The sequence below is a fragment of the Crinia signifera genome, chromosome 1 (genome assembly GCF_055691185.1).
Source record: "Crinia signifera chromosome 1, ASM5569118v1, whole genome shotgun sequence".
NCBI classification, from domain to species: Eukaryota; Metazoa; Chordata; class Amphibia; order Anura; family Myobatrachidae; genus Crinia; species Crinia signifera.
Window position 1 is genome coordinate 441,596,419 of NC_139217.1, and position 25,081 is coordinate 441,621,499.

At 40.2% G+C, this 25,081-nt stretch overlaps 1 protein-coding gene across 2 annotated transcripts in view; it reads right to left on the reverse strand.

Moving 5' to 3' along the window:
* Positions 1 to 5,551: 5,551 nt before the first annotated feature.
* ARL15 (ARF like GTPase 15) overlaps positions 5,552 to 25,081 on the reverse strand; it is a 235,068-nt gene continuing 215,538 nt past the window's right edge. For both annotated transcript variants that reach the window (XM_083153757.1, XM_083153765.1), the window contains one exon: positions 5,552 to 7,674. In XM_083153757.1, coding sequence (XP_083009883.1) covers positions 7,522 to 7,674 — 153 coding nt within the window. In that variant the 3' untranslated portion in view covers positions 5,552 to 7,521. The remainder of the gene's footprint in view (positions 7,675 to 25,081) is intronic.

Sequence of the window (25,081 nt, forward strand, 5' to 3'; positions counted from 1 at the left end):
CAATGGCAAACAGAATGTTTGCTGGGGGGCGTGGGTCAGCCACCATCGAATGATGGGGGTGTTCTCCTACAGCCTGCGAATGTATGTTTATGTTAAACATCCATTTGTAGCCTGTGCGCACAAATGCACACTCGACATGAGAGAAGGTGCGTGGTATTCGCAAGGCAGCATCTGGTGGACTTGCAAGGTTGCGAATTCGCAGCTTTGTAAATCAACCAGGATAAGGTTCTATAACCAGCTCAGAGCAGTGAGTGAGGCCAAATATAAAAACAATAAAAGAACCTGCACTTCCTATTGGGATATAATATGGGATATATTATAAATCCAGTCACAAAGTCACAAAAGTCTTATTCCAGAACTCTTTGTAATCCCAGGTATAACCCTGCAGAAGCTCACATAAACATCCAAAGCAAATTTCACAACACCGCATCCAGGTCCTCCACAGCCACCAAATGCATTTCGACCTGATAGTCTTTCTCAGGTCGAAAGTGCATTGGCTAACTCCATGGTACTTCTTTGCAGCAATGCATAAAAGTCAGCAAGTTTTGATGGTACATAGATAAATAAAGAGTTGCTTCTGTTACCAGAGGCATCCACAACATCTGTACTGTACTGCTGCGGTAGACAACTTAAAGTTTCCAGATGCAAAAAATGTATTATAGTTACACACAAATGGAACATCACATTTTCTCCAGAGAAGTCTAGTACAAACCACTTTGTGAAGCTGCTGGACCATTCCAAAGCAGGTACAGTATGTCTTCTATATGCTGGAGTATTCAGCTGTACTACTCAACTTATGCTTGTGGGAACAAAAAGAAGTGCCAAGGTGCCAGGTGTGGACTGTAAGGCAGATGACCAAGCTACTGAATGTATTCATGGAATGCAAAATCCACCATTTTACTTGTAGGCAGGTGCATTGTCATGATGAAGAAGAGCACCACGAGCTCTGTGCAATCCATTGGTCATTGCAGTTACTGTCCATTTCCCATAAAGTGTGGTGCATTGGAAGTAGAATCCATCCGTATGCACTAGCAATTTTCATTTCTGTGCATATGCTTGGTTCAGTTTATTCGCAGTTGTCATTCCTGCCTTTGGAGCATGCACAGAAAGCTGACATCTGCGATGAACAACCACAAATGCACTTGCATGAGAGTCAAAATCAAGTCCTTAATGTATGTGTATTAGCATTGATCTGCTCTTAGTAAGAAGACCGGCCTCATAAGAATTGATTATTAATTTCTTCCAATAAAGTAAACATTATTCATCCCTCCATCAGATCATAATCATAATTTGTTGATATAACGCCTTATGGAACTTCAGGCTGAAACAACAACACTGTGAGCCACACTCTCCACCTGCAAATCCTTCACTCGTTAGTCTACATGATACTGCAGTGGGGAGCGATGGAGATTGTAGAGCTCTATATGAAAAATGACAAGTGCATGAATGAGCATTTTGGTGGCAGCCAATGGAAAATTGGGGAGCCATCCAGCAAAGTTTTCATGGAAGCAGGAGGCGGGTCCAGAAAGATAGATGTTCACCACCTGAACGTAAACCTGGATTAACATATAGATTAAACAGTGAAGGACAAAAACAAAAAGGGGTCTTGGGTCAGGATCCAAGAGGAGCAGCAGAGAGAGAAAACAAGACAGGAAGACCCTCAAAAGACAGAGCAGTGGCAGAAAAGGTATTACTTGTTGTAAGCCAGGGTTTGGACAGAGCAGGTTCAGTGAATTGGAAATAAAATTTGTGGATGAGGGCTTGTTTGTTGCAAATGGTGATAAGTGGGGTTGGGGGTTGAGGTGGGCATCAGTTTGAGAGTTTGAAAGACATAATCTACACACAATCATTTAAAATAAATATTTTGTGTGCAGCATATATGCATTTTATTCCCATGTATTGTGGCTTAATTGAGAACATACCATTGCAATGGCTGCCATGGACAGTAATGATAAAAAATTCAAAATGTTCTAAATATGCTATGGCAGCCCATGTTTCCCACGCAGGCGGTTTCTGAGATCACTTGGAAATTCACTTAGAAATGGGGAAGTGGAGTAGCTCCTGTAGGTACCATTAGGAGGCAGGCTGATCATCTGCCTCTCTGTACTTACCTAATAATCATTTTAGTGGATGCAACGGAGAATTTTTAAGAGAAGGAATGATCAGAAAGTATAATCCTGTTCTCAACTCTGGTAGCGTACTTTTGTGGAACTACAAATGCAAACACACCCTTGCCTTGCATCCATGTGAATACTTGTATCACCAAAAGAGTTTGCACTATATTTTAAGAGTACAGGTTGAGTATCCCTTATTCGGAATGCTTGGCGAGCATTTTGGATAAGGGATTTTTTTGGAATATTTTTTTTCCTTACTTACCTGGCCCCCTGACGTCCATGGCAGCCTTCAGGATCCTCTTCAGCTGCATTTCTGGTCCCAGGGGTGCACCACCACGCACTAATGCAATGCACCCCCAAGACCGGAGATGCCGCTGAAGAGGATCCCAGAGGACGCAGTGGACATTGGGGGAAGAGGTAAGCATGAAAAAAAAGGGTTGGGGGGGGGGGGGGGGATCAAAATATTCAGAAAAACCCTTTCATCCATCAGCCATACTGTAGTTATCAGGAGTCTTATCCTTCTTGGTATTGTGCTAGTCTTCATTAAAGACCAGATTCCATGCTGAAGAAAGTGGGTCTTGTAGAAAATGGAAGGCAGGATTTAAAAAAGAAACTATTTTTTCAAATTGCACAACAGGATCCAATATGAGTCACCGTGTCCGTCCGGAGCCCACCTGTTTTATTTGTTTGGTTGTTTTTTTAACTCATAAGTTGGTTTGCAAAGAACAGTAGTTTGGCCAAGAATACATTGATATTTTGGTCAATGTGTGGTTCTCACTTTTGTAAACAAATGGTGTGAGAAACTGGTTCGATCAAACCACGTTAGTAAATCTTTAAGGTAAACTAAACAGGCATGTTAGTAAATAGTTACCTTAAAAAAATAACAACGTAAAAGCTTTTTCTTGACATCAGAGTACTGCGTGCTGATCGGTGGTAAGAATTTTAAAATTTTTACCCTGTATTAGAACAATAAGGATAATAGTGTACAAACCCAAATGAGAGTCTGTGGAAGTGATTGGCATACCACAGTAATACTATTGCATACAGAAAGTAAAATGCCCAAATCCTACTCATTCTAGCAGGTGTGCTACATGACGTCAGCAGATATCTTTATGACACTTTAGAGGCGAAGAACTATTATGGTCACATTTAGCAGTGGGAAGAGTTTTTATTTAAAAGGAAAATGTAAAACATGTTCTTGAAAGTAACCAGGCTGCCACATGGGCCTGAACAAAAAGAGGGGGGCAGGACTGGAATCTATAAAGTAATAATTAGTCATATACAAATTCTAAATCTCCTTTTATGTCATGTAGAGGTAAAGTAGTGCGGCCATCTGGGGGTTCGAGAAGGTGAGGTCCTATTAATTTTGCCAGTCCCATGCCCCACAATTGCTGATGAAGTTGCCTATTTGCACACTATTCACAGAGTTACTTGCAAGCATAAATACAGAAATCTTCACCCTATTTTCTTAGCAATCAAAATTATGCTAAAAATATCCATTGTAAAAGGAATAATGTCTGTTGGAACCATTGAAACATCCATGAGCACTAGGGGCATGGCCAAATCTAGAAGGAATGGTACTGCTAAAAACACTGTGCCTAATATATCCAGGGAAAGTAATGGTGGCCATCAGGACCATTGATACATCCATAGGTCCATGGTATGTAAGTGCGCATGGTCAAACCAGGGAGACATAGCCTTATTGAAATGTGAAGAAAATTAATGTACGGGACCCTATAGCGGGTCTGTTTAATTACAAGTGACTCTCTCCGTGCCCTCTTGGCAACCCTGGTAGCCAGTTAAATGTTTTTCCTAATGGGGCAATTACAGGTTAAGTTGTCCTACATTTGTAAACGTAGATGGATACTAACTGGCATGATCATTGCTTTCTCTTCAGAATCCTATTACCTACACTGATCCAGGGGCGTACCACATCCTTTCAAATGAAACAATATTTCTTTAAATTGGAGAGATTAGAATATTTCTGATCAAAGCAATTACTGGGGTGGTGAACAAGTCTGCTAAAATATTTGCTAAAATCTAACTTCCTTGGTTTAGAACACATTCTTATGTAGTACACTGTTACTAAGATTGGCTGGGTCAGGTCGGTTTGCGATCATTTGGTCTACAGCATGATGGTCGACACCAGTAGGTCGACAAGGGAAAAGGTCGAAAGGTCATTAGTTCGACAGGTCATTAGTTTGACAATGTTTAGGTCGACATTCAAAAGGACTAAATTGGGTTTTTCACTGTTTTTTTGAGCCGACGTGCCCACAGGCGGTTATTCATGCCCTACCATCCACTAGGGCGTGGTGGTAGAATAAAATAGTGTGCCGAGTGCAGCGAGGCACCCCGCCTGACTCATTGCGAGCGCAGCAAGGGGATGCGGTGCACTTGAAACTGTGTCCATGTCGACTGTGTTGACATTCAGGTAAAAAAACACACAGTGAAAAACCCCATGTCGACCTTTTGACTGTCGACATAGACATTGTCGAACTAATGATCTGTTGACCTAGAACCATGTCGACCTAATGATGCTGTAGACCATCATGCTGTAGACCAAATGATCCCAACCCAGTCAGGTCAAACAGACATGGGAGCAGTTCATCAATTCCTTGTGAGTCTATCCTCATAATATACCCCCATTGACCTGGATACAATTCAATCCCCCCCCCCCTACACCCTCCTCCTCTCCTCTCCATCCCCATGCTCCTTCCTCTCATAACAATATAAATATGGTAACAGGGTGTGGGAGGTTAATAGTCCTTGGAGGGATCTTTTTTCATCTTTAAAAAGTTGTTTGTTATCAGTTTTGTATTGTCATTAACCCCCCCCCCCCCCCCCCCAAAAAAAAGCATTATTGTAAATAGCAAATACTAGAAATGATATTTTAGCCCAAAAACGTAGAAAGTGCAGGTTGCTCAATATGCTTTGGTGGAAAGCTGGTAACAACAGATGATGTTTTGTGGTGTTCTGAAAGCTGCGATCCACTTTGGATCTACATGCATTTTTATTTCTCACGTATTGACTCATATGTACATGTAATTACTATTGAACACTTGTGTATGTGCCAGTGTCCTCTCCATAATATACAGTATAACCAAAATGAATTAACGGCACAATTATTTTTCTCTCCCCCTCCGTACCAAACTGGAGATTGAAATGAAAGAAAGCAAATACTTTAGGTTACATTTTCATTTATTTTCATACACAGTGGAAATCTATAATTTTATATATATATATATATATATATATATATATATATATATATATATATATATATATGTTTATACATACACACACACATACATACACACATTTAAAACATTTTCTTTGTTCGTGGCACTCTCCACATAAGACTTCTGTGTTATGCAAGCATATTCGCTTTAGTATAAAGTTAGAATAATACATTAGATAATGAACAAACAGTATTACTCTTTCAACTATAGCAAAGATACAAACTGCTTTAATATAAACAAACGATCATTACAAAAAGAGAAAACCGGCCCTAGCTAACAGGTTACAAAAATCGGTCACTTCTATAAATACAATGAAACACACTGGGCTAAGAATTACATTACAGGTTTTGGGTCGTCTACATCATCGACATGGCACGATATGCAGCAACGAAATATACAGCACATCAACATCGATTTCCAAAAACATGTCTCTGGATCTAGATATGTATGTAAAAGATGTATGCTCATGTAAAACAGAAGGAAGGGCAAGACAGAAAGCTTAGATCTGGCAGCCGTAGACAGGAGCTTGCTGACAGTTGTAAAGCATTCGGCGTCAGAGAGAAGCTTGTCAAAAGCAGCTGCTGTTGAGGACTGATGGATAGTGTTTTTTAATGTGACTACGAAAATACAGTATCACAAGCAGTCACAGGTCTTAGAAAATTTAGGAGCGCAAAGCAGACACATACAGTACAAACACATATAGCAGAATAACAGAACCATAAAGTAATTTTCACAGATGGCTAAGCAATATCAAACCACCATACTCCTTGAAAAAAAAACACACAGAAAAAAAAAACAAATAAAAAAAATAACCTTAAGTAACGATCCCAATTGTAAAAACATTTTCTCTTGTCTTGTCTTTTAATAAAAATCTTGTGCTAATCAGTTTTTAATGAGTTTTTTGTTCACAGTCAAAAAACTAACCCCGATTCTAAAATAAAAGAAAGAATATACTTTAAAAAAAATGTTTTAATATAAAGATTAATATATTATTACAATCATTCTAAAATAATATAAACAATCATTTTTTATGCAGAATTCATTTATCAGGTCCCTTTTCCATTACGGTGTCTGACACTTCTGTACAGACCTATTTTTTTTTTTTTTTTTTTTTAGTTTAGTATAAATATTTCTTAGAATGTGTAAAGTAGTGTTTAATGGCAGATTACAGATGTATAGTAAAATTACCATAATACTGTTTTTTTTTTTGCTCTTGCAGATTATAAAAAAATTATAATTGAAAAAAAAAAAGAAATTTTTTATAAATGTGCAACATTGTTATTAACATCTATATATCTATATATCATAGTGGAAAATGTGGCTGTGTTTAAACTAAAATTAAACTTACATATGAAACCAAAAGGCATCAACTTTCACTGTAATACATTATTGTATTTAGAACGAACAACGCTGTAAGAGAAAAAAAAGCTTTTTCTTTTCAATTAAAAAAAAATTATATTAAGCTATATTAAGCTAACATACACGCTAGGTTAGGACTTTCTGCAATGCGGTAAAGTCAATTCAGTAGTACTAAAGAGCCTCAATGCTCAACATCACAGTGGGTTTAACTTTTTGTAACTTCATTTTTAAGTTGAAAAAAAATATATATTTTATGTGGAAGAAGAACGTCTTACTTATAAATATTTGGTAAATTTTAATATCTGAAATATAGCAATACACCCAACAGATATTAATTTATATGTATAAAAAGTCAAAAAGTTCGCCGTGACGTACTCTTGAAGTAGATATCTATTAAGTTTCTAGTCAGTACAGTACTATTCAAATTACAAATCAAAAGACTAGATAGATTACAAATAAATTGTAGAGAAAGTGGTATGGACGATTTGTCTAACAGTATTAAAATAAATGAGGTGTCAAAATTGAGGATTAATTCAACCAGGGGGTCTTCTTTTCCTTCTTCCAATGTATATTTAGGCATTATTTACATTCTGAGCAATGTGAGCATAGTGTCCATGTAGGTGGCATAGCCATAAATTAAAATCCAGGATTTTAATTTAAAAAAATAAAAAATAAAATCAAAGCAGATGTAAGGCAGCAAAACAATGGGGAACGATTTCCAACCCAGGCATGATGTTGTCCATGTAGTATTCCTCTGGGGTAAAAGGCATCTAAAAGTACAGATACAGCTGTTTGTTCCATAAGACCTTTCATATTTGAACAGGCTCAAGTTCTCGCTCATCTAGTAAATTTATTAGCATTGAAAAGCTGTCTTTTACGGCTTCCATGTTCTCCAGTGAGGTTGGCTGCAGAATCCACCTTTTTCCTCGTGCAAGTGGTTCAAGTTCAAAATACTTTTTGATCTGGAAGGGAAAGAAACATCTTATTAGTACTGGAGATGTTCATATAATCTGAAACGCAAAAGAAAGATTTGTGAGCAGATTGTTGGCAGTCTCTGAGGTTTGATGTTCATAAATATCATGATATTGCCAAAGTGTGAAACCAGTTTGAAAAACTAGAGAAGTTGTACACATCTGTCTGCTAACAGTGGAGGTGGCCATTGGTGAGGCTAGGCTAAATTCAGGAGAGTGCAGTTCATTAATTTATAAAAAAAATACATTGGAATCACAAAGCTATCTTTTCGCTGATATTATACAACAGGAACCAAGCAATACATTGTACAATAGCCAACACGAACTAAGCTTTGTATTGTACTCAGACCATAAAGGAATAGGCTATGCTCTTGCATAGATCGGGACACCGGAGAAGCCTCAGTAAGGCATTAGCTTGCATTCTACTAAGTAACAAATTCTGTGCAGACTGGTGCTGTCACACAAAGGCAATGATATCATAGAAAACATTGCAGATATGCTTTCACGCTTTGTCAGCAACCGTTTATACGATGGAACTATGAAAATAATAAAACGTGTCTTATGTACCCGAGTGCAAGAATCAAACCTACTTCCCTACTCTACTGAAAGTTGCAGGAGACTCCCAATTTTTGGGCAGTCCCCCATACCCACAGAGTGGGAGCTCCTCCCGCATTCCTAGGTAAGTGGGCAAAATGAGGTGACAATTGCTGGAATTGCAAGTCTGAGTGCAGGGGGCAGGCCATATAATGCAAATCTTCATAATTTAGTCGATAGCACAGTCCGGCCCCATCCCGAAGCACCCAGATTCTTCCCCTCTCTTGGCGTTTCCCGGAGAGGAATTTTTAAAAGTTTTCAAGTATGGAATAAAATACTATTCTACTCTAAGAGTTTACAATTTTAGAACAAAGACTTCACAAAAAATGGATTAATTGTATTATGAAACTGCTTACTCTTTAACCAACAAACAGTTTCAAAATATTTTATGGGGCAGTGTATTAAACATCTTAAAGGCTATTTCACCATGCTATAATATTCTTGGTATGTGAATTCAAACTAAAAAAAAAAAAAAAACCCAATGAAAAACGAGATGCAAATTGACAGCAAAATATTCTAGCTAAAATAACCAAAACATAACAATAAGCAGTATCATTTGTCTATTAACATTTCTATGAACTATCTTCATCTATTTGATGAAGACATCAAAGTGTACAATGTAATATTATATTGAGACAAGACAAAGATGACAAATGCAATAAACATTACAGATATAGATAATAAATTACGTGCCAAGGCAATAAACCGAATGTGCCAAACCTATACTTTAAAAGAGGAGAAAACAATAAATTAAGCATATTAACAGTGCCGTGCAGAATAGGAGACACCCAACAGTGATATAGATGGGTCACTAACTACTAGATGTAGTGAATACCACAAGGTAGATGAAAAGCACTGTATATGCAGGCATTGTGTCTACAATGCTCTGAAAATCCCCGTAAACCCAACGTGATATAATGAGCGATATCGCTCAATTTGGCCCTTCTGTGCAATATCATTTAATTTATCGCCCAGTGTGTACGCTATTGCCGACGCATGATGTGTGCACCCACAGGTAATTACCAACACCCTCTGTCCGCTATACATGAACAGACAAGGGAGTGGATCATTAACAAAGGCCATGCTGCATAATGCCCCCCCCCCCCCAGTGCTGAAATGGCTGAAGCGGCCCCGAATATTGGAAACAGCAGGGATGCTAGGTGGGTACTCAGGAATAAAAAAAATTGGGGAATCTCAAAGAAGCCTTCAGCATATAGATTCTAAACAAATAAATGAATTTGTCTTAAAGAGAAAGGAGGCTTTCACGGACAAAATTCCATTCATCCAAAAAATGAGCCTGCTGCATCAGTGTAAACGCTAGAACATGGGTCTTCAAACTGCGGCCCTCCAGATGTTGTGAAACTACAAATCCCAGCATGCCTTGCCACAGTTTTGCTATAAGGGAGTGTTAAAACTGTGGCAAGGCATGCTGGGATTTGTAGTTTCACAACATCTGGAGGGCCACAGTTTGAAGACCCATGTGCTAGAACATAGCAGCCAATCATGAAGAGGACACATAGAGACTGCATGAGTATAATGAGGTATATAGGAATATAGATTCCCCCATGGGTTTTTTTGTCGTTGTGGATGAATCAGGGCAATTTTTCCCAATTTACTATTCCACTTCTAGTTACTTAAGGGCTTCTTAATTATTTTTTGTATTTGACAAAGTAAGGAATAGGGAAACAAGACCACTTATCCAAGCTGGCCCTTCACAAAAAGAGCTGGAGATGACACCACACATCAAGATCAAAGGAATGTCCTTAGAGACATTCAAAGAGTATAGAGAAGAAAGGGTATTAGTAATGTGCCCTCTCAGATAAGTAAAGCTCTACTTTTACCACTCAAAGAGTTGTATCATGCCAATACGGGCAAATATTACCTGTTTTCAAAGAGAAAACCTGAAGTATAGAAGCATAGACATACAATGCCAAATTTTAATCTCCTTTTGGCCTATCCGAATACCATGACATTATTGGATTAGATGAGAAGGGAATCCAAGGTTACATTAAAAGTAAAAGGTGACAAGGGGCATACCTGGCGACTGCCTCTACTCATGGTTATGTCCATGATCCCATTCAATGAGATCACAGTAGTCCGTGATGAAGTATAAAAATAGCATTTTAAACCCTGCCCAAAAGCATGGTGTGGCAAAACTTCATATAGGTCCGACCAAATAATAGTGCCAAATACTTTGTGAGAATCATAGCTGAGTAGCAGGTAGGAACATGAGGGATCCAAAGAAATTATAGTCAAAATAATGGCCGAATATCTTTAACCCTACAAGGGGTGGGTTTTCTTTTCAGTATCCAATGGGTAGGCGAAAACTTTGGAAAATACCTATCGAAGGTAAAAATGTTGGTACCTGGTTCAGAACCATTGGGGTAGTCCCTGAATAATTTATTAGGCACTTAGAAGTTTTTATTTACTTTACCTGGCCAATGATGACATGACATGCAGGAAATTGGAGTACAGTATAAGATATAGGACAGGTATATCAGATCAACTTTATTGGCCAGGTATACTCGCCTATACTAGGAATTTATCTTCGGTTTTCCATTACATTAAGCAAGGTATCCACATAAAAAGAAACACACACAACTCATAATACACAATACAGTAAAATACTGAACCAAACAAAGTCATGATCTTAGGGTACTTTATGATTGTAACATGTGTTTTTAGAGAAAAACACATACACCTATCTTGCTAGTGCTAAGTGGCGTTCTACAACGCGTAACTCTCTCTATTGTCAATCATCTTTTTCCGTTAAAACTTGGAGGCATCAAGAGTGTGCTTGATAATTAGATATGTGACACTAGCATATTGTGTGTTCTGAGTCTCTGGATCTGCACATGAAGTGCCACAGCTTCTTCCCATGCCAAGTTCCATTGTGCTCTGTACACAGTAACCCAGTATATAAATGCCGCATATGGAGTTAATCAGTGCAGTCTCCTCTTGCATCGTGTCATGACCAAGATGCATTTTCAGGCCACAAGTCTCATGCTCTATAGCAGGACAGGCCAACCTGTGGCTCTCCAGATGTTATGAAACTACAAATCCCAGCATGCCTTGCCACAGTTTTAACACTCCCTTATAGCAAAATGATGGCAAGGCATGATGGGATTTGTAGTTTCACAACATCTGGAGAGCCACAGGTTGGCCAGGCCTGCTCTATAGCTTACTGAGGCTAGATGTATATATCTGTATGTATGTATATACAGTATTTATAAAAAAACAAACTTACACAGTAGCTAAAATCATAATTCTAGCAATGACTCGTAACAATAAAATGCACCCAAGGCAACACAATATAACAAGAACGGACAACATGGCAACTCACATCACAGCATCAGACAGCGCACTTGAGGTTACTGTAAAGAGATCTGGTAAGTAACGTGTGAAGATACATTATTCTGCATTCTTCCGCAGGAAAGTATAATTTTAAATTTTTTCTATATACTTTTCTTAAGCAAAATATGCTCTAGAGTCACGGCACAAATATAAAAGCAAATCTATTCATGTTCTGCAGGGATCATGTCATTTATGTCAAGAGATACGAAAATATGATATGGCGCAATACCTGACAATGTTGTTTCAAAATTGCAGATTCTCCCTTTCCATCATGTAGACTTTCTCCTATCACGAAAACATCAACTCCTCATTGAGATCCTCGTTCTGTTAGACCGCCTCAGGTTTTGACCGTCTAGCTCTCCTACACTACATTACGAGTTAAAAACACCTGTCCTCTAAGACACATAAAGCCAGATGTATCAAGCTTCAAAAAGTGATAAAATGGAGTAAAAAAAAAAAGGCAGCCAATCAGCTCCTACCTTTCATTTTTCGAACCAGTAACATGGCAAGTAGGAGCTGATTGGCTGGTTGTTTATTACTCTCCATTTTATCACTCTTGAAGATTGCTACATCTGGTCCCTTGTCTGCTCTTCCTCTCCTCTCCGGCTCAGTCCTCAACTTTCACGCTCAGGTGATCTTTTTCTCTGTCCTAGTGTCTAGTGCCCCCATCACAATTTGTATTGATGGGGTGTACTAAAGCTCTGCTCTGACTCCACTCCACCCCCTACTCCTCCACCTCAGCAGCTTAGTATAAAGGACCTTTCAAACATTTCTTAAAATCAATTTGCAGTAAAAAATTGGGGGTTCTTGTGTAGTTTCACGGCGCCAGCATAGCGAAGCGAGCCCCGCAAGGGAACTCAGACGCACGGCACCATTCTGGTGCCGTGAAACTACACAAGTACCAAATTGGGTACTTGTTTCCTCGAACGACGCCCATCTCGTTGATTCTATGCCTTAAGTTTAAGGCACTTAAGGCATAGAATCAACGCGATGGACCCGATTTTGTGTCAATCACCAGCTAATTTGCCGGTGAAAGACAAAATCGTGTTGATCGCGTCCATCGCGGCCCCTAATAAAGGGCCGCGATGCGAACAACGCAATAAACGCGATTTTCCCATAGGGAACAATGTTGAATTATTTTTGAAGTGAAAATCAGGGTTGATCGCGTCGGTCGCGGGCCATTGTAATGGCCCGCGATGCGATCAACCCGATTTTACATAGGTGACAATGTGAAATGGGCCAATATGGCCCATTTCACATTGAATATGTTTAAAAAGTATGTTTAATGCCCCCCCCATTTTTAACGCCACCCCACTATTGACGCCAACCTGAAGCATGGCGAGCGCAGCGGTACGTGTCCTCCGACCTTTTCATACCCCTACTATCCACGTCGGCGTGGAGTTGATTCTATAAAGTGTGCCGAGCCCGAAGCGTGGCGAGCGCAGCGAGCCCCGCGAGGAGACGCGGATACCTGTGAAGCCCGCGAGGGGACGCGGATACCTGTGAAGGTATCCGCTCGCCACGCTTCGGGCGCGGTGGCTCGCGACACTTTATACATTCAACTCCACGCCGACGTGGATAGTAGGGGTATGAAAAGGTTGGAGAACGCGCCACGCTTCAGGTTGGCGTGGCGAGGGGGGGGGGGCATTTCAAACATGAGGGGGGTTTCTTATTTAAATGGGGGGTTTTGGGGCTTTTTACATTGAAATCAATGTAAAATCGGGTCTCAGGGACCATTTTACATTGATTCCAATGTAAAAATCGGGTCGATCGCATCGCATGCGATTTGGTTGGCATGCGATGCGATCAACGCGATTTTTCTGACCCGATGGATACAATCAAAATCGGTGGCGCCGTGCTAGGAAACAAGTACCAAAAATTGTTATTGGATGTTTCTCAGCAAAGTTGTGCATGTCCTATAATGTTTGGTCGGCCCCATCATGCACTTCTTTTATACCGTGCAATGTCACTTTTTTCAGCCACAAGTAAAACCATATAGAAGTGGCATTCAATAGGTGGCATCCCAGCTGTTGTGGAACTACACATCCCAGCATGCTCTGCCAGATTTTTGCTCTTCGGGCATGTCAAAACTGTAACAGGGCATGTGTAGTTCTACAACAGCAGGAGGGTCATACATTATGTTGAATACATTTGCCCTAAACAATATTTCAGATACAGACATTCAGGTCCACTGCTTAGCCTAGAGTTTTTTTCAATTTTTTATTATTTACGAAATGTTCTAAAAGTGGACGGTATTGGTATTGGGCATAGAAACCAATCATATTTGTGCCATCATTTCTCTAGAACAATGATTCTCAATATCGGTCCCCAGGACCTCACCCGACAGGTGCACTCATTACTGACCATTTTAAACGATCCACAGGTGGAGCTAATTATTTCACTTGATTCTGTGCGGAGACCTGTGATACATGCACTGTGTCCTGAGGACCGACTTTTAGAACCTGTGGTCTAGAACATTTTACAAAAAGGAAGCTAAATTCTTATTGGTTGCTTATGGGAAAACGGGTCTCTTTGTAAAAAGAAAGCAGGGGCAAATGTTAATGTGACTGGGTCAAGGAGAAGGCAGACTAAGCCAATCACAGAGAGCAATAATAAGCCGAGAGCTTGTCAACATGAAAGGCCAACTCTAATAGGGCGGGAGAATCAGAAAGAGAGAGTTTTCCCATTTTTTTATAGCTGCAATCATTTACATGGAAAATTCAATCTGGTTTGTCAGTGTAAAATTATTGCCCCCTTTAAAAAAACGGTAGTTGTTTCCTAGCACGGCCACAACGATCTTGATCTGGGGCATCGCAGGTAAAAAAATTGCGTCGGTCGCATCGCATGCGGGCTAAAAAATCGCATGCGATGCGACCGACGCAATGCCCGTGATTTCCCATAGGGAACAATGTAAAATGCCTCAATTTAACCAAATCAACATAGGGAACAATGTTAAATGGGCCAGAGACCCCCCAAAAAACCCCTGACCAGTGAAATGGCCCCCCAAAAATAGTTAACGCCACCCCACGATCAACGTGAACCCGAAGCGTGTCGAGCGGCGGCGGTACGCGTCCTCCGACCTTTTCATACCCCCACTATCCACGTCGGCGTGGAGTTGAGAATAGATTAGTGTGGCGAGCGCAGCGAGCCACCGAGCCTGAAGCGTGGCGAGCGCCCTTCGCGGGCTTCACAGATATCCGCTGCGCTCGCCACGCTTCGGGCTCGGTGGCTCGCCACACTAATCTATTCTCAACTCCACGCCGACGTGGATAGTGGGGGTATGAAAAGGTCGGAGGACGCGTACCGCTGCGCTCGCCACGCTTCGGGTTCACGTTGATCGTGGGGTGGCGTTAACTATTTTTGGGGGGCCATTTCACTGGTCAGGGTTTTTTTTTGGAGTCTCTGGCCCATTTAACATTGTTCTCTATGTTGAATGGGTAAATTGAGGCATTTTACATTGTTTCCTATGGGAAATCGCGGGCATCGCGTCGGTACCATCTTATTCTTATTTTGGCCGCATACGATGCGACCGACGCGATTTTGACTTTTTCAATGCATTTCAATGGGAAATCGCAGGCATCGAGTCGGTCGCATCGCAGACCATTAAAAATTACCCGCCATGCCCGCGATTGTGGCCGTGCTAGGAAACAAGTACCAAAAAAACAAATGTGAATACTCACCCAACATCTCTCACTTTCTGATTCTCACACTTGATTACATTTGGCCCTAAATGTGGGTGAATATAAAACAAGCACCCCCGCCCCGTACCCCCCCCACCCAAAGACAGAGCCACATATCGCTTTATTACCTGCTCATGTTTTCATTGATTTTGGTACTGTGTGTGTGTATATAACTGGATTTCCAACAGTTTAACAAATGTTTGGCATTTTAAGCATAGTTTTGTTGTGTTCATATCAAACTGAAGTTCTGTGTGAGTTAATATAACAATTGTTAACATACCAGCAAATAGCTGTTGCCCGAACAGAGTTTAGTTTGCACATTCTTTTGTGTGAGGGTATTTTCTTAAGGAATATTAGTTTTCCACACTCCTACCAAAACAGCCACAAATATGCAAAAAAACATTCTAACGCTTTTATGTGCAATATATCTCACTGGCTGGGGCATGTTTATAAGGCAATAAGATGACAGTTATTTCGTTAGCAACTTAATTAAGAAATAGGAACTTAAATAGGACTGGTTTACAATCCAATGCAAACATCTCTTATAAAAATACACACAAGATATAAAAGTCTCAGTTTATAATGGTATGAATACAAATCCAAACAAGTCATAGGGCGACAAACTAGGAAAACTCAAAATCCATACAAAAAAAAAACTTCTTGCAAAAAAATAAAATAAAAACGTTTATATATATATATATATATATACATACACACACACACACACACACACACACACACACACATTTAGTTCACCTTCGAAAGGTGTTTTGTCTTAGGTGTGCCCTTGTGCACAGATTGCTCTGGCATTCCTCTCAACTGTCCCGATTTACGCAGGACAGTCTTTTTTTGGTCTGTCCCACCTGTGGGTAGCAGTGTCCCGAGGTGTGGAATTGGGGAGGCGGGGGGCACTTGAGAAACTCCCTTTTACTTGCTGTTCTTCTTGAGTGTTGATGCCTTGAGACATATGTGTGAGACTTCTAATTTGGCCAAGCCCTGGTAAAAACCCCGGGGTTCTCACTTTGGGCCTTATTCTAGTTCACTCTTAGAGGCAAATTCCTTCTCAAATGGACAAAACCATGTGCACTGCAGGGGGCAGATGTAACCAGTGCAGATAGAATTAGAATTGGGTGAGTTATTTTGTTTCTGTGCAGGGATACTAACTGACTGCTTTATTTTTACACTGCAATATATATATATCACTTTGAAGAAAAACCCCACCCAAATCTAATTCTATCTGCACATGTTATATCTACCCCACCTGCAGTGCACATGGTTTTGTCCATTTGAGAAGGAATTTGCCTCTAAGAGTGAACTAGAATAAGTCCCCTTGTCTGAAAGTGATATTAGAACTATAGTTCTGAGTAAATATGATTATATGTGTAAATGGATGACAAGCACATGAATAAGCCAGGAAGAAAAAAAATATAAATGTCATAGTACACACATAAGCAAGGGGATGGTAAAGGTATCATGATGCTTGGGATCAGAAGGCCGACAGCGGGGTGTTAAGTATTCTAACCCTTCCCCCTCCCCCTAATCCTCCCTACCTGAAGCTCAACTCTCCTCCTCAGCCTAACTCATGCCATCTTAGTGCCTAACCCTAACCAACCCCCACAGCCTACCCAAAATATACTCCCTTAGTGCCTAACTAACCATCCACACCCTAACCGCCCCCCCCCCCCCCGCCACAGCATAGCCCTAGCCTCTGCTATACTACCTAATACCCCTTTCACATCACAACTAATTTCCGGGTACAAGTCGGCTTCTTGCCTGCTCGATCCGGTATTTAGTGCGATGTGAAAGGGGTTATCGGGTCCCGAAAAAGGGTAGCAACACGGCAATAAGAACCGGTTAAAAAGCAGAGTTCTTACCGATTAATTGCCGTGTTGCTGTGCAGTATGAACGGGCAACCCGTTTCCCATTCACACTATGGAGGAGCCAGCACTTGGAGCAGCGCCAGCTCTAAGCACTGCCTCCTCCCCGATGACGTGCCGACTCCTCGCTGCGCCCCCCGATGACATCAGCGAACCAGCAATAATGGCGGTTCGCTGAAGGGATGTGAACATCCCAAAATGCAGGATCGCGCTGGGACTGAACCGCTTCAAAGCCCTGGTGCGACCCTGCATTTTGCAATGTAAAAGAGGTATTAATCTAAACAACCCCACACCCTCAGCAGCCTAATCCTCACTAGCCTTGGTATACTTACAGATGGAGCGCCGCTCGTTATTGCAGGGGCTGGCGATGGGGGGCTGGCCGGAGTGAGGGGCGCGCACGCACGAGACTCTCATGCGCCTGTGGAGACAGAGCTCCCCGCCGCCTCCATTTCCAAATTTTTAACGATATCTCAAATATATATATATATAAATGACATACACTTACAATTAATATCAGTAACTGTCAGTAAGACATTTTTAATTTAAAAATACCATCTAGAATTATGCATACAATCCTGATTCCAGTGTGAACGCATTTATTTTTTTATTTAAAACCATTATTTTATATATATATATAAAAAAAAAAAATTTAAATAAAAACAACAGACAGCAACAGACATGAATGGGGATTATCAGCAATACAAACCACCGAATCACACATTGTCAATCTGACACTTAGACTAATTCCTAGCACATCTATATAGATCACGCTTGCAATGGTTTAACACACGACAGTTACTAAATATAGTATATTAGAATATTTTTGGTCTGAATAAGGCATACGCTTTTATTTCATGTCTTTGCTCAATAAATCTCTGGAAATGACAGCTACACAATCACGTTAGCAAAACAAATTTAAGACCCGGCACTTCACAAATAATTTTACTGGTGTTAAGCTGACAAATATGGCAGGATAAACCTCTTGGAGAGCTAGTCTGACACTCCCCTCCTGTGAGTAACCAGAGATTACATACAGTGGCTTTTGCCACTCACAGTGAGGAAAAAGAAACCCATCACTCATTAATGTTCAGGAAGTGTCAGAGACTGTCTGCACATTTCTAAGTACTGGCATTCCTACAGCCCAGTGCAATGTGTAAAATACAGCCATCAAGTCGTTTTTTCATCCCTACAATGTGACATCTTGTGGTTCTCTTGCCGGAGCCATAGTTGGCAATGGTCACTAATTTCCACAGATAGTGCCAGGTTTTAAAGATAATTAACTGGATGTGTGCCCCATTTTCCAGCCTTTACCAAAGGCACACTTCTGGGTGGATAAGGAGTGGGAGTAGGTTACTGAGATGGATGAATGGAGTCCAGGCATCAGCAATGACTTTTCCAGAGTTTTTGGTGGTTTCGGAGCTTCCGGTCAAATTTGCAGCGGTGGTACCTTCCATATTGATGCTGATGTCCGAGTTAGCTTCCATCTTTGCTAGAGAAGGAATCGGGACTGGCAATATATATTTTGATCTATTGGATTCGGGGATGATGCCAGAATGGCAAGGCCCTTTATGCCTATTATCTGGTGGGGGGCTATAATTAAAGACTACAGGGGATTGGACTGATTGTAGAGGGAGAGGACTTCAGTGCATTATGGGCATGAAGGACTGAGCTGACTGGGCTACAGCAGCTTCGGCTACTAGGCCACAGGACAGTGGTGTTGGTGGATTGGGCAAGTATGGCAGATATAATATTGAGGGCTGGGGTACACCCGGTCTTGCTTTGCAGTGGGTGGTACCTGCTAGATATCGGGTGGGAATTTAGTTTATGCCTCATCATTTTTGGGGTCATTTATGTTTTTTCTACATTTACAGCTTTTCTCCTGAAACACAAGTTGTATATAGATAACTTTACTGAATTACAGGGAGCCTTCTATATATTAAAATGCAGTGACTACAAACATCCCTTCATGCCATGAATGATTAGAAGACGTAGTTGGAGTAGGGTTGGTCTTTCCTAAAATAATTGCAGAGTATCAGGTTTATGGGTGCGTTGTCACTGTAGACCATGGATTTCAGTCAAAGCATCTGGAAGACATGCTGTATGCCACTTATGATTCCGCAGAGCCAGTCTGCTAATGGTGAAATCAATTTGATAACCCATCTGTTTACTTTCATCGGTCAGTCTCTTCCCTAGCACCACCTGTAGAGGAGCTCCATATTCCAACATTGGAGGCAGTACCCAAAATATAGAACAACCATCATCATCTGGAGAGGTTGCACATGGAAAAAGAAATATTGGCCCTGCATTATGCAGTGTTTAGTACACATTTCACACGTGTGGTAGAAGGCTACGAAGAGTCATAAGAGTAATAATTATATCAAAAACAATCCAGAAGATATCTCACTATCAACCATGGAGTACGTACAGCAACAGAAGACTGGACCATGCCCATCAAGCTGGAAAAAGATTACAAAATAACCTCTATATACAGCACGTTGGCCCTCACCAACCTACTGAAAAGGTACTACTGAAGAAAAAAACGAAAAAAAAAAACCACCTCCTCTATTATCTTCCCCAGGACCGATCATCCAATAAAAGTCTAAGAAAAGAAAATATGTATATTGCAGAACACAAAAAAAAAAAAAAAAAATTGCAGACTAACGTCTGCTCATGAGTCTACCATCACCCAAACATTGAAAAAGAATAGTTTGCATTAGAGGATATTAATCAGGTTGCCATTATTCAAGAACATTGCTCTCCATTTAGAGTTTTCTATATACCAAATGACTGTGGTTGAACTGGAAGAATGTTATATGGACAGTTTAATAAAAAAAAAATGTAAATAAAAAAAAAAAAAACACCACACGAGTGTCAACTTGGCACTGCTTTGTTGCCATAGAGTCAGAATGTTTGCTATTATCATTGTAAGTATAAATTGTGTATTGTTCCTGAAAATTCTACAGGAGAATGTTAGAATATTTGTGAAAAGATGCTCAAAAGAAGGCAATAACTCAACACACACATATCAGTCAATAAACAATAGTTGATGTCATAAGCGCCGATTCTGTGGGTGCTCAAGGGCCCGAGCACCCACAAAAAATGATGAACACCCACAGGCCCATAGCCTTTAAAGTCCCACTGCCAGGCCACATTTACTTGCTGATTTGTGTCCTCTGCACCCGCACCGCTGAATCTGCTACCTGGGATATGCCAGGCAGTATGCAAGGAGGAGTGTGCTGCCTAATGTGTGTTCTTTTTGTATACATATTGCCCTTTTTGTGTAGTATGTGTGCTTACAGTGGGCAGTATTAGTCACTAATATGTGTTGTGTATACAGTGTGCAGTATAAGCTATTGCTTATTGTGTGTACATTGTAATTCTGGACCGTTCAGGTCAACTTATTGCAGGGCCACACCCCCTCCCCAAATGACGTGCACCTTTTCATAAGGCCACACTTCCTTGAGCACCCTCCAGCAAAAACATAAATCGGCACCCCTGGTTGATGTGGAATAGATTTGGGAGGAGATTTATTAAATCTTGGAGAGAAAATGGAGAAAGCTAAAAGTGCCAACCGGCTGATCAACCATAATGGTCTGGCTCCAAAAGCCGGTCACATCAATTTCTGCAAATTAGAAGATCAAATATCTTTTCTGACACAGACATGTAGGGAGGAATTCAATTAGCCACAGTAGATTACCGTGGGCTAATTGATTACTTGGGGCTATCCAATTAGCCCTGAAGCTGGCAGTCATCAGGAAGTTATTTTTTTCCACCTGCAGGAAAAAATAATTGCCATGGGTTTAGTGCATCAATACATGACCTGTTCATGGACTCTATAGGGAGAAGCCAAGAGGCTAATTGAATAGCATTGGGCTATCACCAGTTTTCACATGTGGTATTTTACTGAGGGCAATTGAATACATCCTTTATGGTGCATAAACACTAGAATATTCTTTTAACGATATTCATGATAACACTGTAATCAATATCTCTGTGCATATCATCTAGTGTGTACGTAGCTTATCTCTAAAGCACTTGCCAATACTGGCATCCTGCCGTCTCCCTGTCGTGAATGAGGTCACTGGATACTCATCGTTATATGGGTACCCAGCACAAGCATGTAACCATTTTGAGCAATAAATAAATAAATTTGTCTTATTTGTTTTATTGCCTCCTATTTATTATCAGGAATTTAATTCTGACCTGAGCACGTTGTTTACACTTGTAAAAAGAAAGTAATTGTGACTGAGATCTGCAGAAAAGTGGAATTGTAGCATTGCTTTACAATGACCAAAAATGTCTACAAATATTCTATAGGTTCCCATACACGGAGCGATGCGCTCCATACTTATAGATGCGCATCGCACGGGCAAAACGCAACATGTATGGGTACCTTATCAACTTAATTTATACAATATTTATTGAATATATTTATTTATTTATTACCAGTTATTTATATAGCGCACACATATTCTGCAGCGCTTCACAGAGAATAGTTGAACATTCACATCAGTCCCTGCCCCAGTGGAGCTTAAATCTAAATTCCCTACGACATGTACACACTAGGGTTAATTGTTGGGAGCCAATTAACCTACCAGCATATTTTGGGATTATATACATAATAAGCACATAATCAACACATTTTCATTTAAAAGAAATTTATGTAGCCATGGTCAACTCAAATCAAAAAGGACCAGAAGCACTTGTTTTTTAACTGGTCTGAAATGGTACTTTAATCTGGGGAAAAGTGTCCAGCCCACAAGAATAAAGAGGGGGGGGGGGGGTAGAAGGGAGAGGGGGCTTGAAACATAAGAATCTTCCTTAGGGAAGAATTAAACAATTTACCATGACAGTTTGGGTGGTATTCAGGAGAAGCATTTGAAACTTGAAACATGTCGTGTTTCTAAAGAGTTTAATATTTTAAGTAAAAAAATGAAAACGGTTAAACTCTCATTTAAATCAAATTACAAAACATTTTATTGGGTACACTCTAAATGTAAACTATATTTTATTTAGTCTAGCATAGCGGTAGCAACATAGAATTTTACCATTAAACATGGTATTGGTATCCGTAAAGCGTGTGGATATACTGTTAACAGATTTATACAGAGTTATTTTTAAAAGCCAACCAAGTGAAAATAACAGTGAAAAGTAATGTAGTGTTCAGTAAGCAAGGTCTAAGGGTAATTCAAATAAATGTGGTAATTTACTGTAGCTAATCGATTTGCCAGGGGCTATATAATTGCTGAAAAAAGGCGCAAATTGCTGTTGCGATGGCGTGTAAATGCCCGCAGCTCATCTCTCACCGGCTGAAGGATGAATGCTCAATTCGCACTTACAGTAAGTGCATTTGTGCAAGATCCTGCTGCTGAAAAAATACAGAGGTAGCAGACATAGAAAAGATCCACCCTCAATTGAATTCCTCACAAAATACAGTGTGATGAGGTCTGCAGAAGATCCTTTCATGTTCAGAGATGGAAATGATTGTGATTTAGATCTCACATACCATTGGGTAGAATGAAGACGGAGAATGGTTTGTCTTCCCAAATTGTTGGGAAGTAGGCATATCAATAGATCTACTCCTTCAGTTAATCAATTTTCAAAGCAAATATATATATATATATATATATATAGCAGTGGTGGGTGGTATAGCACTCCTGGCGGCTTACTTTCAATGAATAATTCAGGCCACGTTTGTGGCCTGAATCATTCATTGAAAGTAAGCCGCCAGGAGTGCTATACCACCCACCACTGCTATCTACAATTGCTGTATGGGCACCCGGCGCAGAATGATTTAAACGGAGAGCCGGATCCCCGCTGTCTGCTATATATATATATATATATATATATATATATATATATATATATATATATATATATATATATATATATATATATATATATATATATATATATATATATATAAACACCTATATTTTGTGTCAGGGACAGCATATTCTCACATGAGGGTAACTTGGAAGATCCACTCCAGGTTTTAGAGAAGGAGCAGCAGCAGCAGCAGCAGCAGCAGCAAGAAAATAGATCCAGCCCAGTTTTTCTAAACTGATGTGATCAAGGTTTGACTGATTAGCAGCACCTATTGCATCCTGTTATGTGTGTGTCCAGGGCAGGAGGTCATTGCCCCCAATGCTGAAATGAGAAAGTGGTAGGCTGGTAATGTAATATTAAGTTTGGTGCATTGCTTTGGAGTGTACCCTGACTGTGAAATTTGTGGGAAACCCTGCAATGCTCTTACCTTGCTTGCCGAGCTGTTAACCTGGAATGCTGTTTACCTACTCCAAAATAAAGACCCAGATTACTTAGAAATCCAGTGAATGTGATTCTCTCTCTCTCTCTTTATATATATACATACATACACACAAACACAGGTTGAGTATCCCGTATCCGAATATCCAAAAACCGGAATATTCCAAAAACCGTGGTTTTTCATAATATTTAAAATATTTTTTAACATTGAAGCCTATGGGGAAATCGCGGGCATCGCGTCGGTCGCGTCGGGACCATTGTTAACGGTCCCGACCGACGCGATGCCCCCGATATTTTGTCCTAGCCGGCCAAATGGACCTGATTTCAAAGGAAATCGGGTCCATCGTATGGATCGTGTACCTTAACTAAAGGTACACGATCCATAAGATTTGTGGCCGTGCTAGGAAACAAGTACCAAAAAATATATTCCAAAAACCGGAAAAATCCCTTATCCGAATTGCTTGTGGTTCCGAGCATTTTGGATAAGGAAAACTACACCTGCATATATATTCTAGATTGGAACAAATTTAGTTGAAATTCTATTTTAGGTGAAATGTCCCTTTAAGCCCGATAGTCTCTGTTTCATGGCATTTATTTTTATTTTGGATTGTTCTTGTTGTGCCTATAAAAGTGTTAATTACGGCTTTCAAAACAGAAATTTGTTGTTATGAAAATTATTTTATGCATCAAATAAGTAAGCATAAAAGTATGTGTAAAGAATGATTTGTGTAGCAAAACGATTTAATATAGGAATTCAAACAGCTTGACTGCTCAATCAGCCTCTAGGTTTACCCTGCAGCTAACTGATTGCACCACAAGGTGGAAAATGTATTCAATTAAACACTTTTTCTTTTTTAACGGCAAGCCAGTGGTTAACAAACGTACCCACTGATTTTGAGTAATTTATTTATTTATTAACGGTTTCTATTATAGCGTGCACATATTCTGCTGCGCTATACTGCAAAATCTGGTTTCACTACCACGATAAAATGCAGAATCTACACTTAAATGCAGATTTTTCACATAGATCCCGAGGCTGCAACAAAATAAAATCCTGCCCATGTTAATTTGCACACGGCATAGACAATTACAGAGGTGTCCTCTCTCATCGTTGCTGCAGTGATGTTAAACAGCCATTCTAGGTGCTTACTATCACCGGGCAACTTTTTCGTGCATTTCCCTTGCCCACGAAAAAAACTTTCTTATTCGCATCGCTATGCCAATAAGATTTACAAGTGACATTACAGTGTTTACCTTGAAAACACTTTTACCCCTTTCACATCCCACCTAATTACTGGGTTCATGCCAGTTTGACCCGGTAATTGGTGCAATGTGAAAGGGGTTACCGGTTACAGCAAACTGATAGCAACAGGGCAATACAGACCACACATGCAGGGTCGCACTGGGACTGAAATGTTTCAAAGTCCCGGTGTGACCCTGCATTTGTGGTCTGAAAGCGGTATAATATAGCCTTTTTACTGCCCACATAGTTCAGGATTGCGTTATTTGAACAATAAGCACTTCTAAATCAGTGGTTCCCAACTTTTTTCTCTCCCGTACCCCTTGATTAGGTTTTTAATTTCATTTACCCCCTCCTCACAATTTGAAATATCTACAGTACGTACG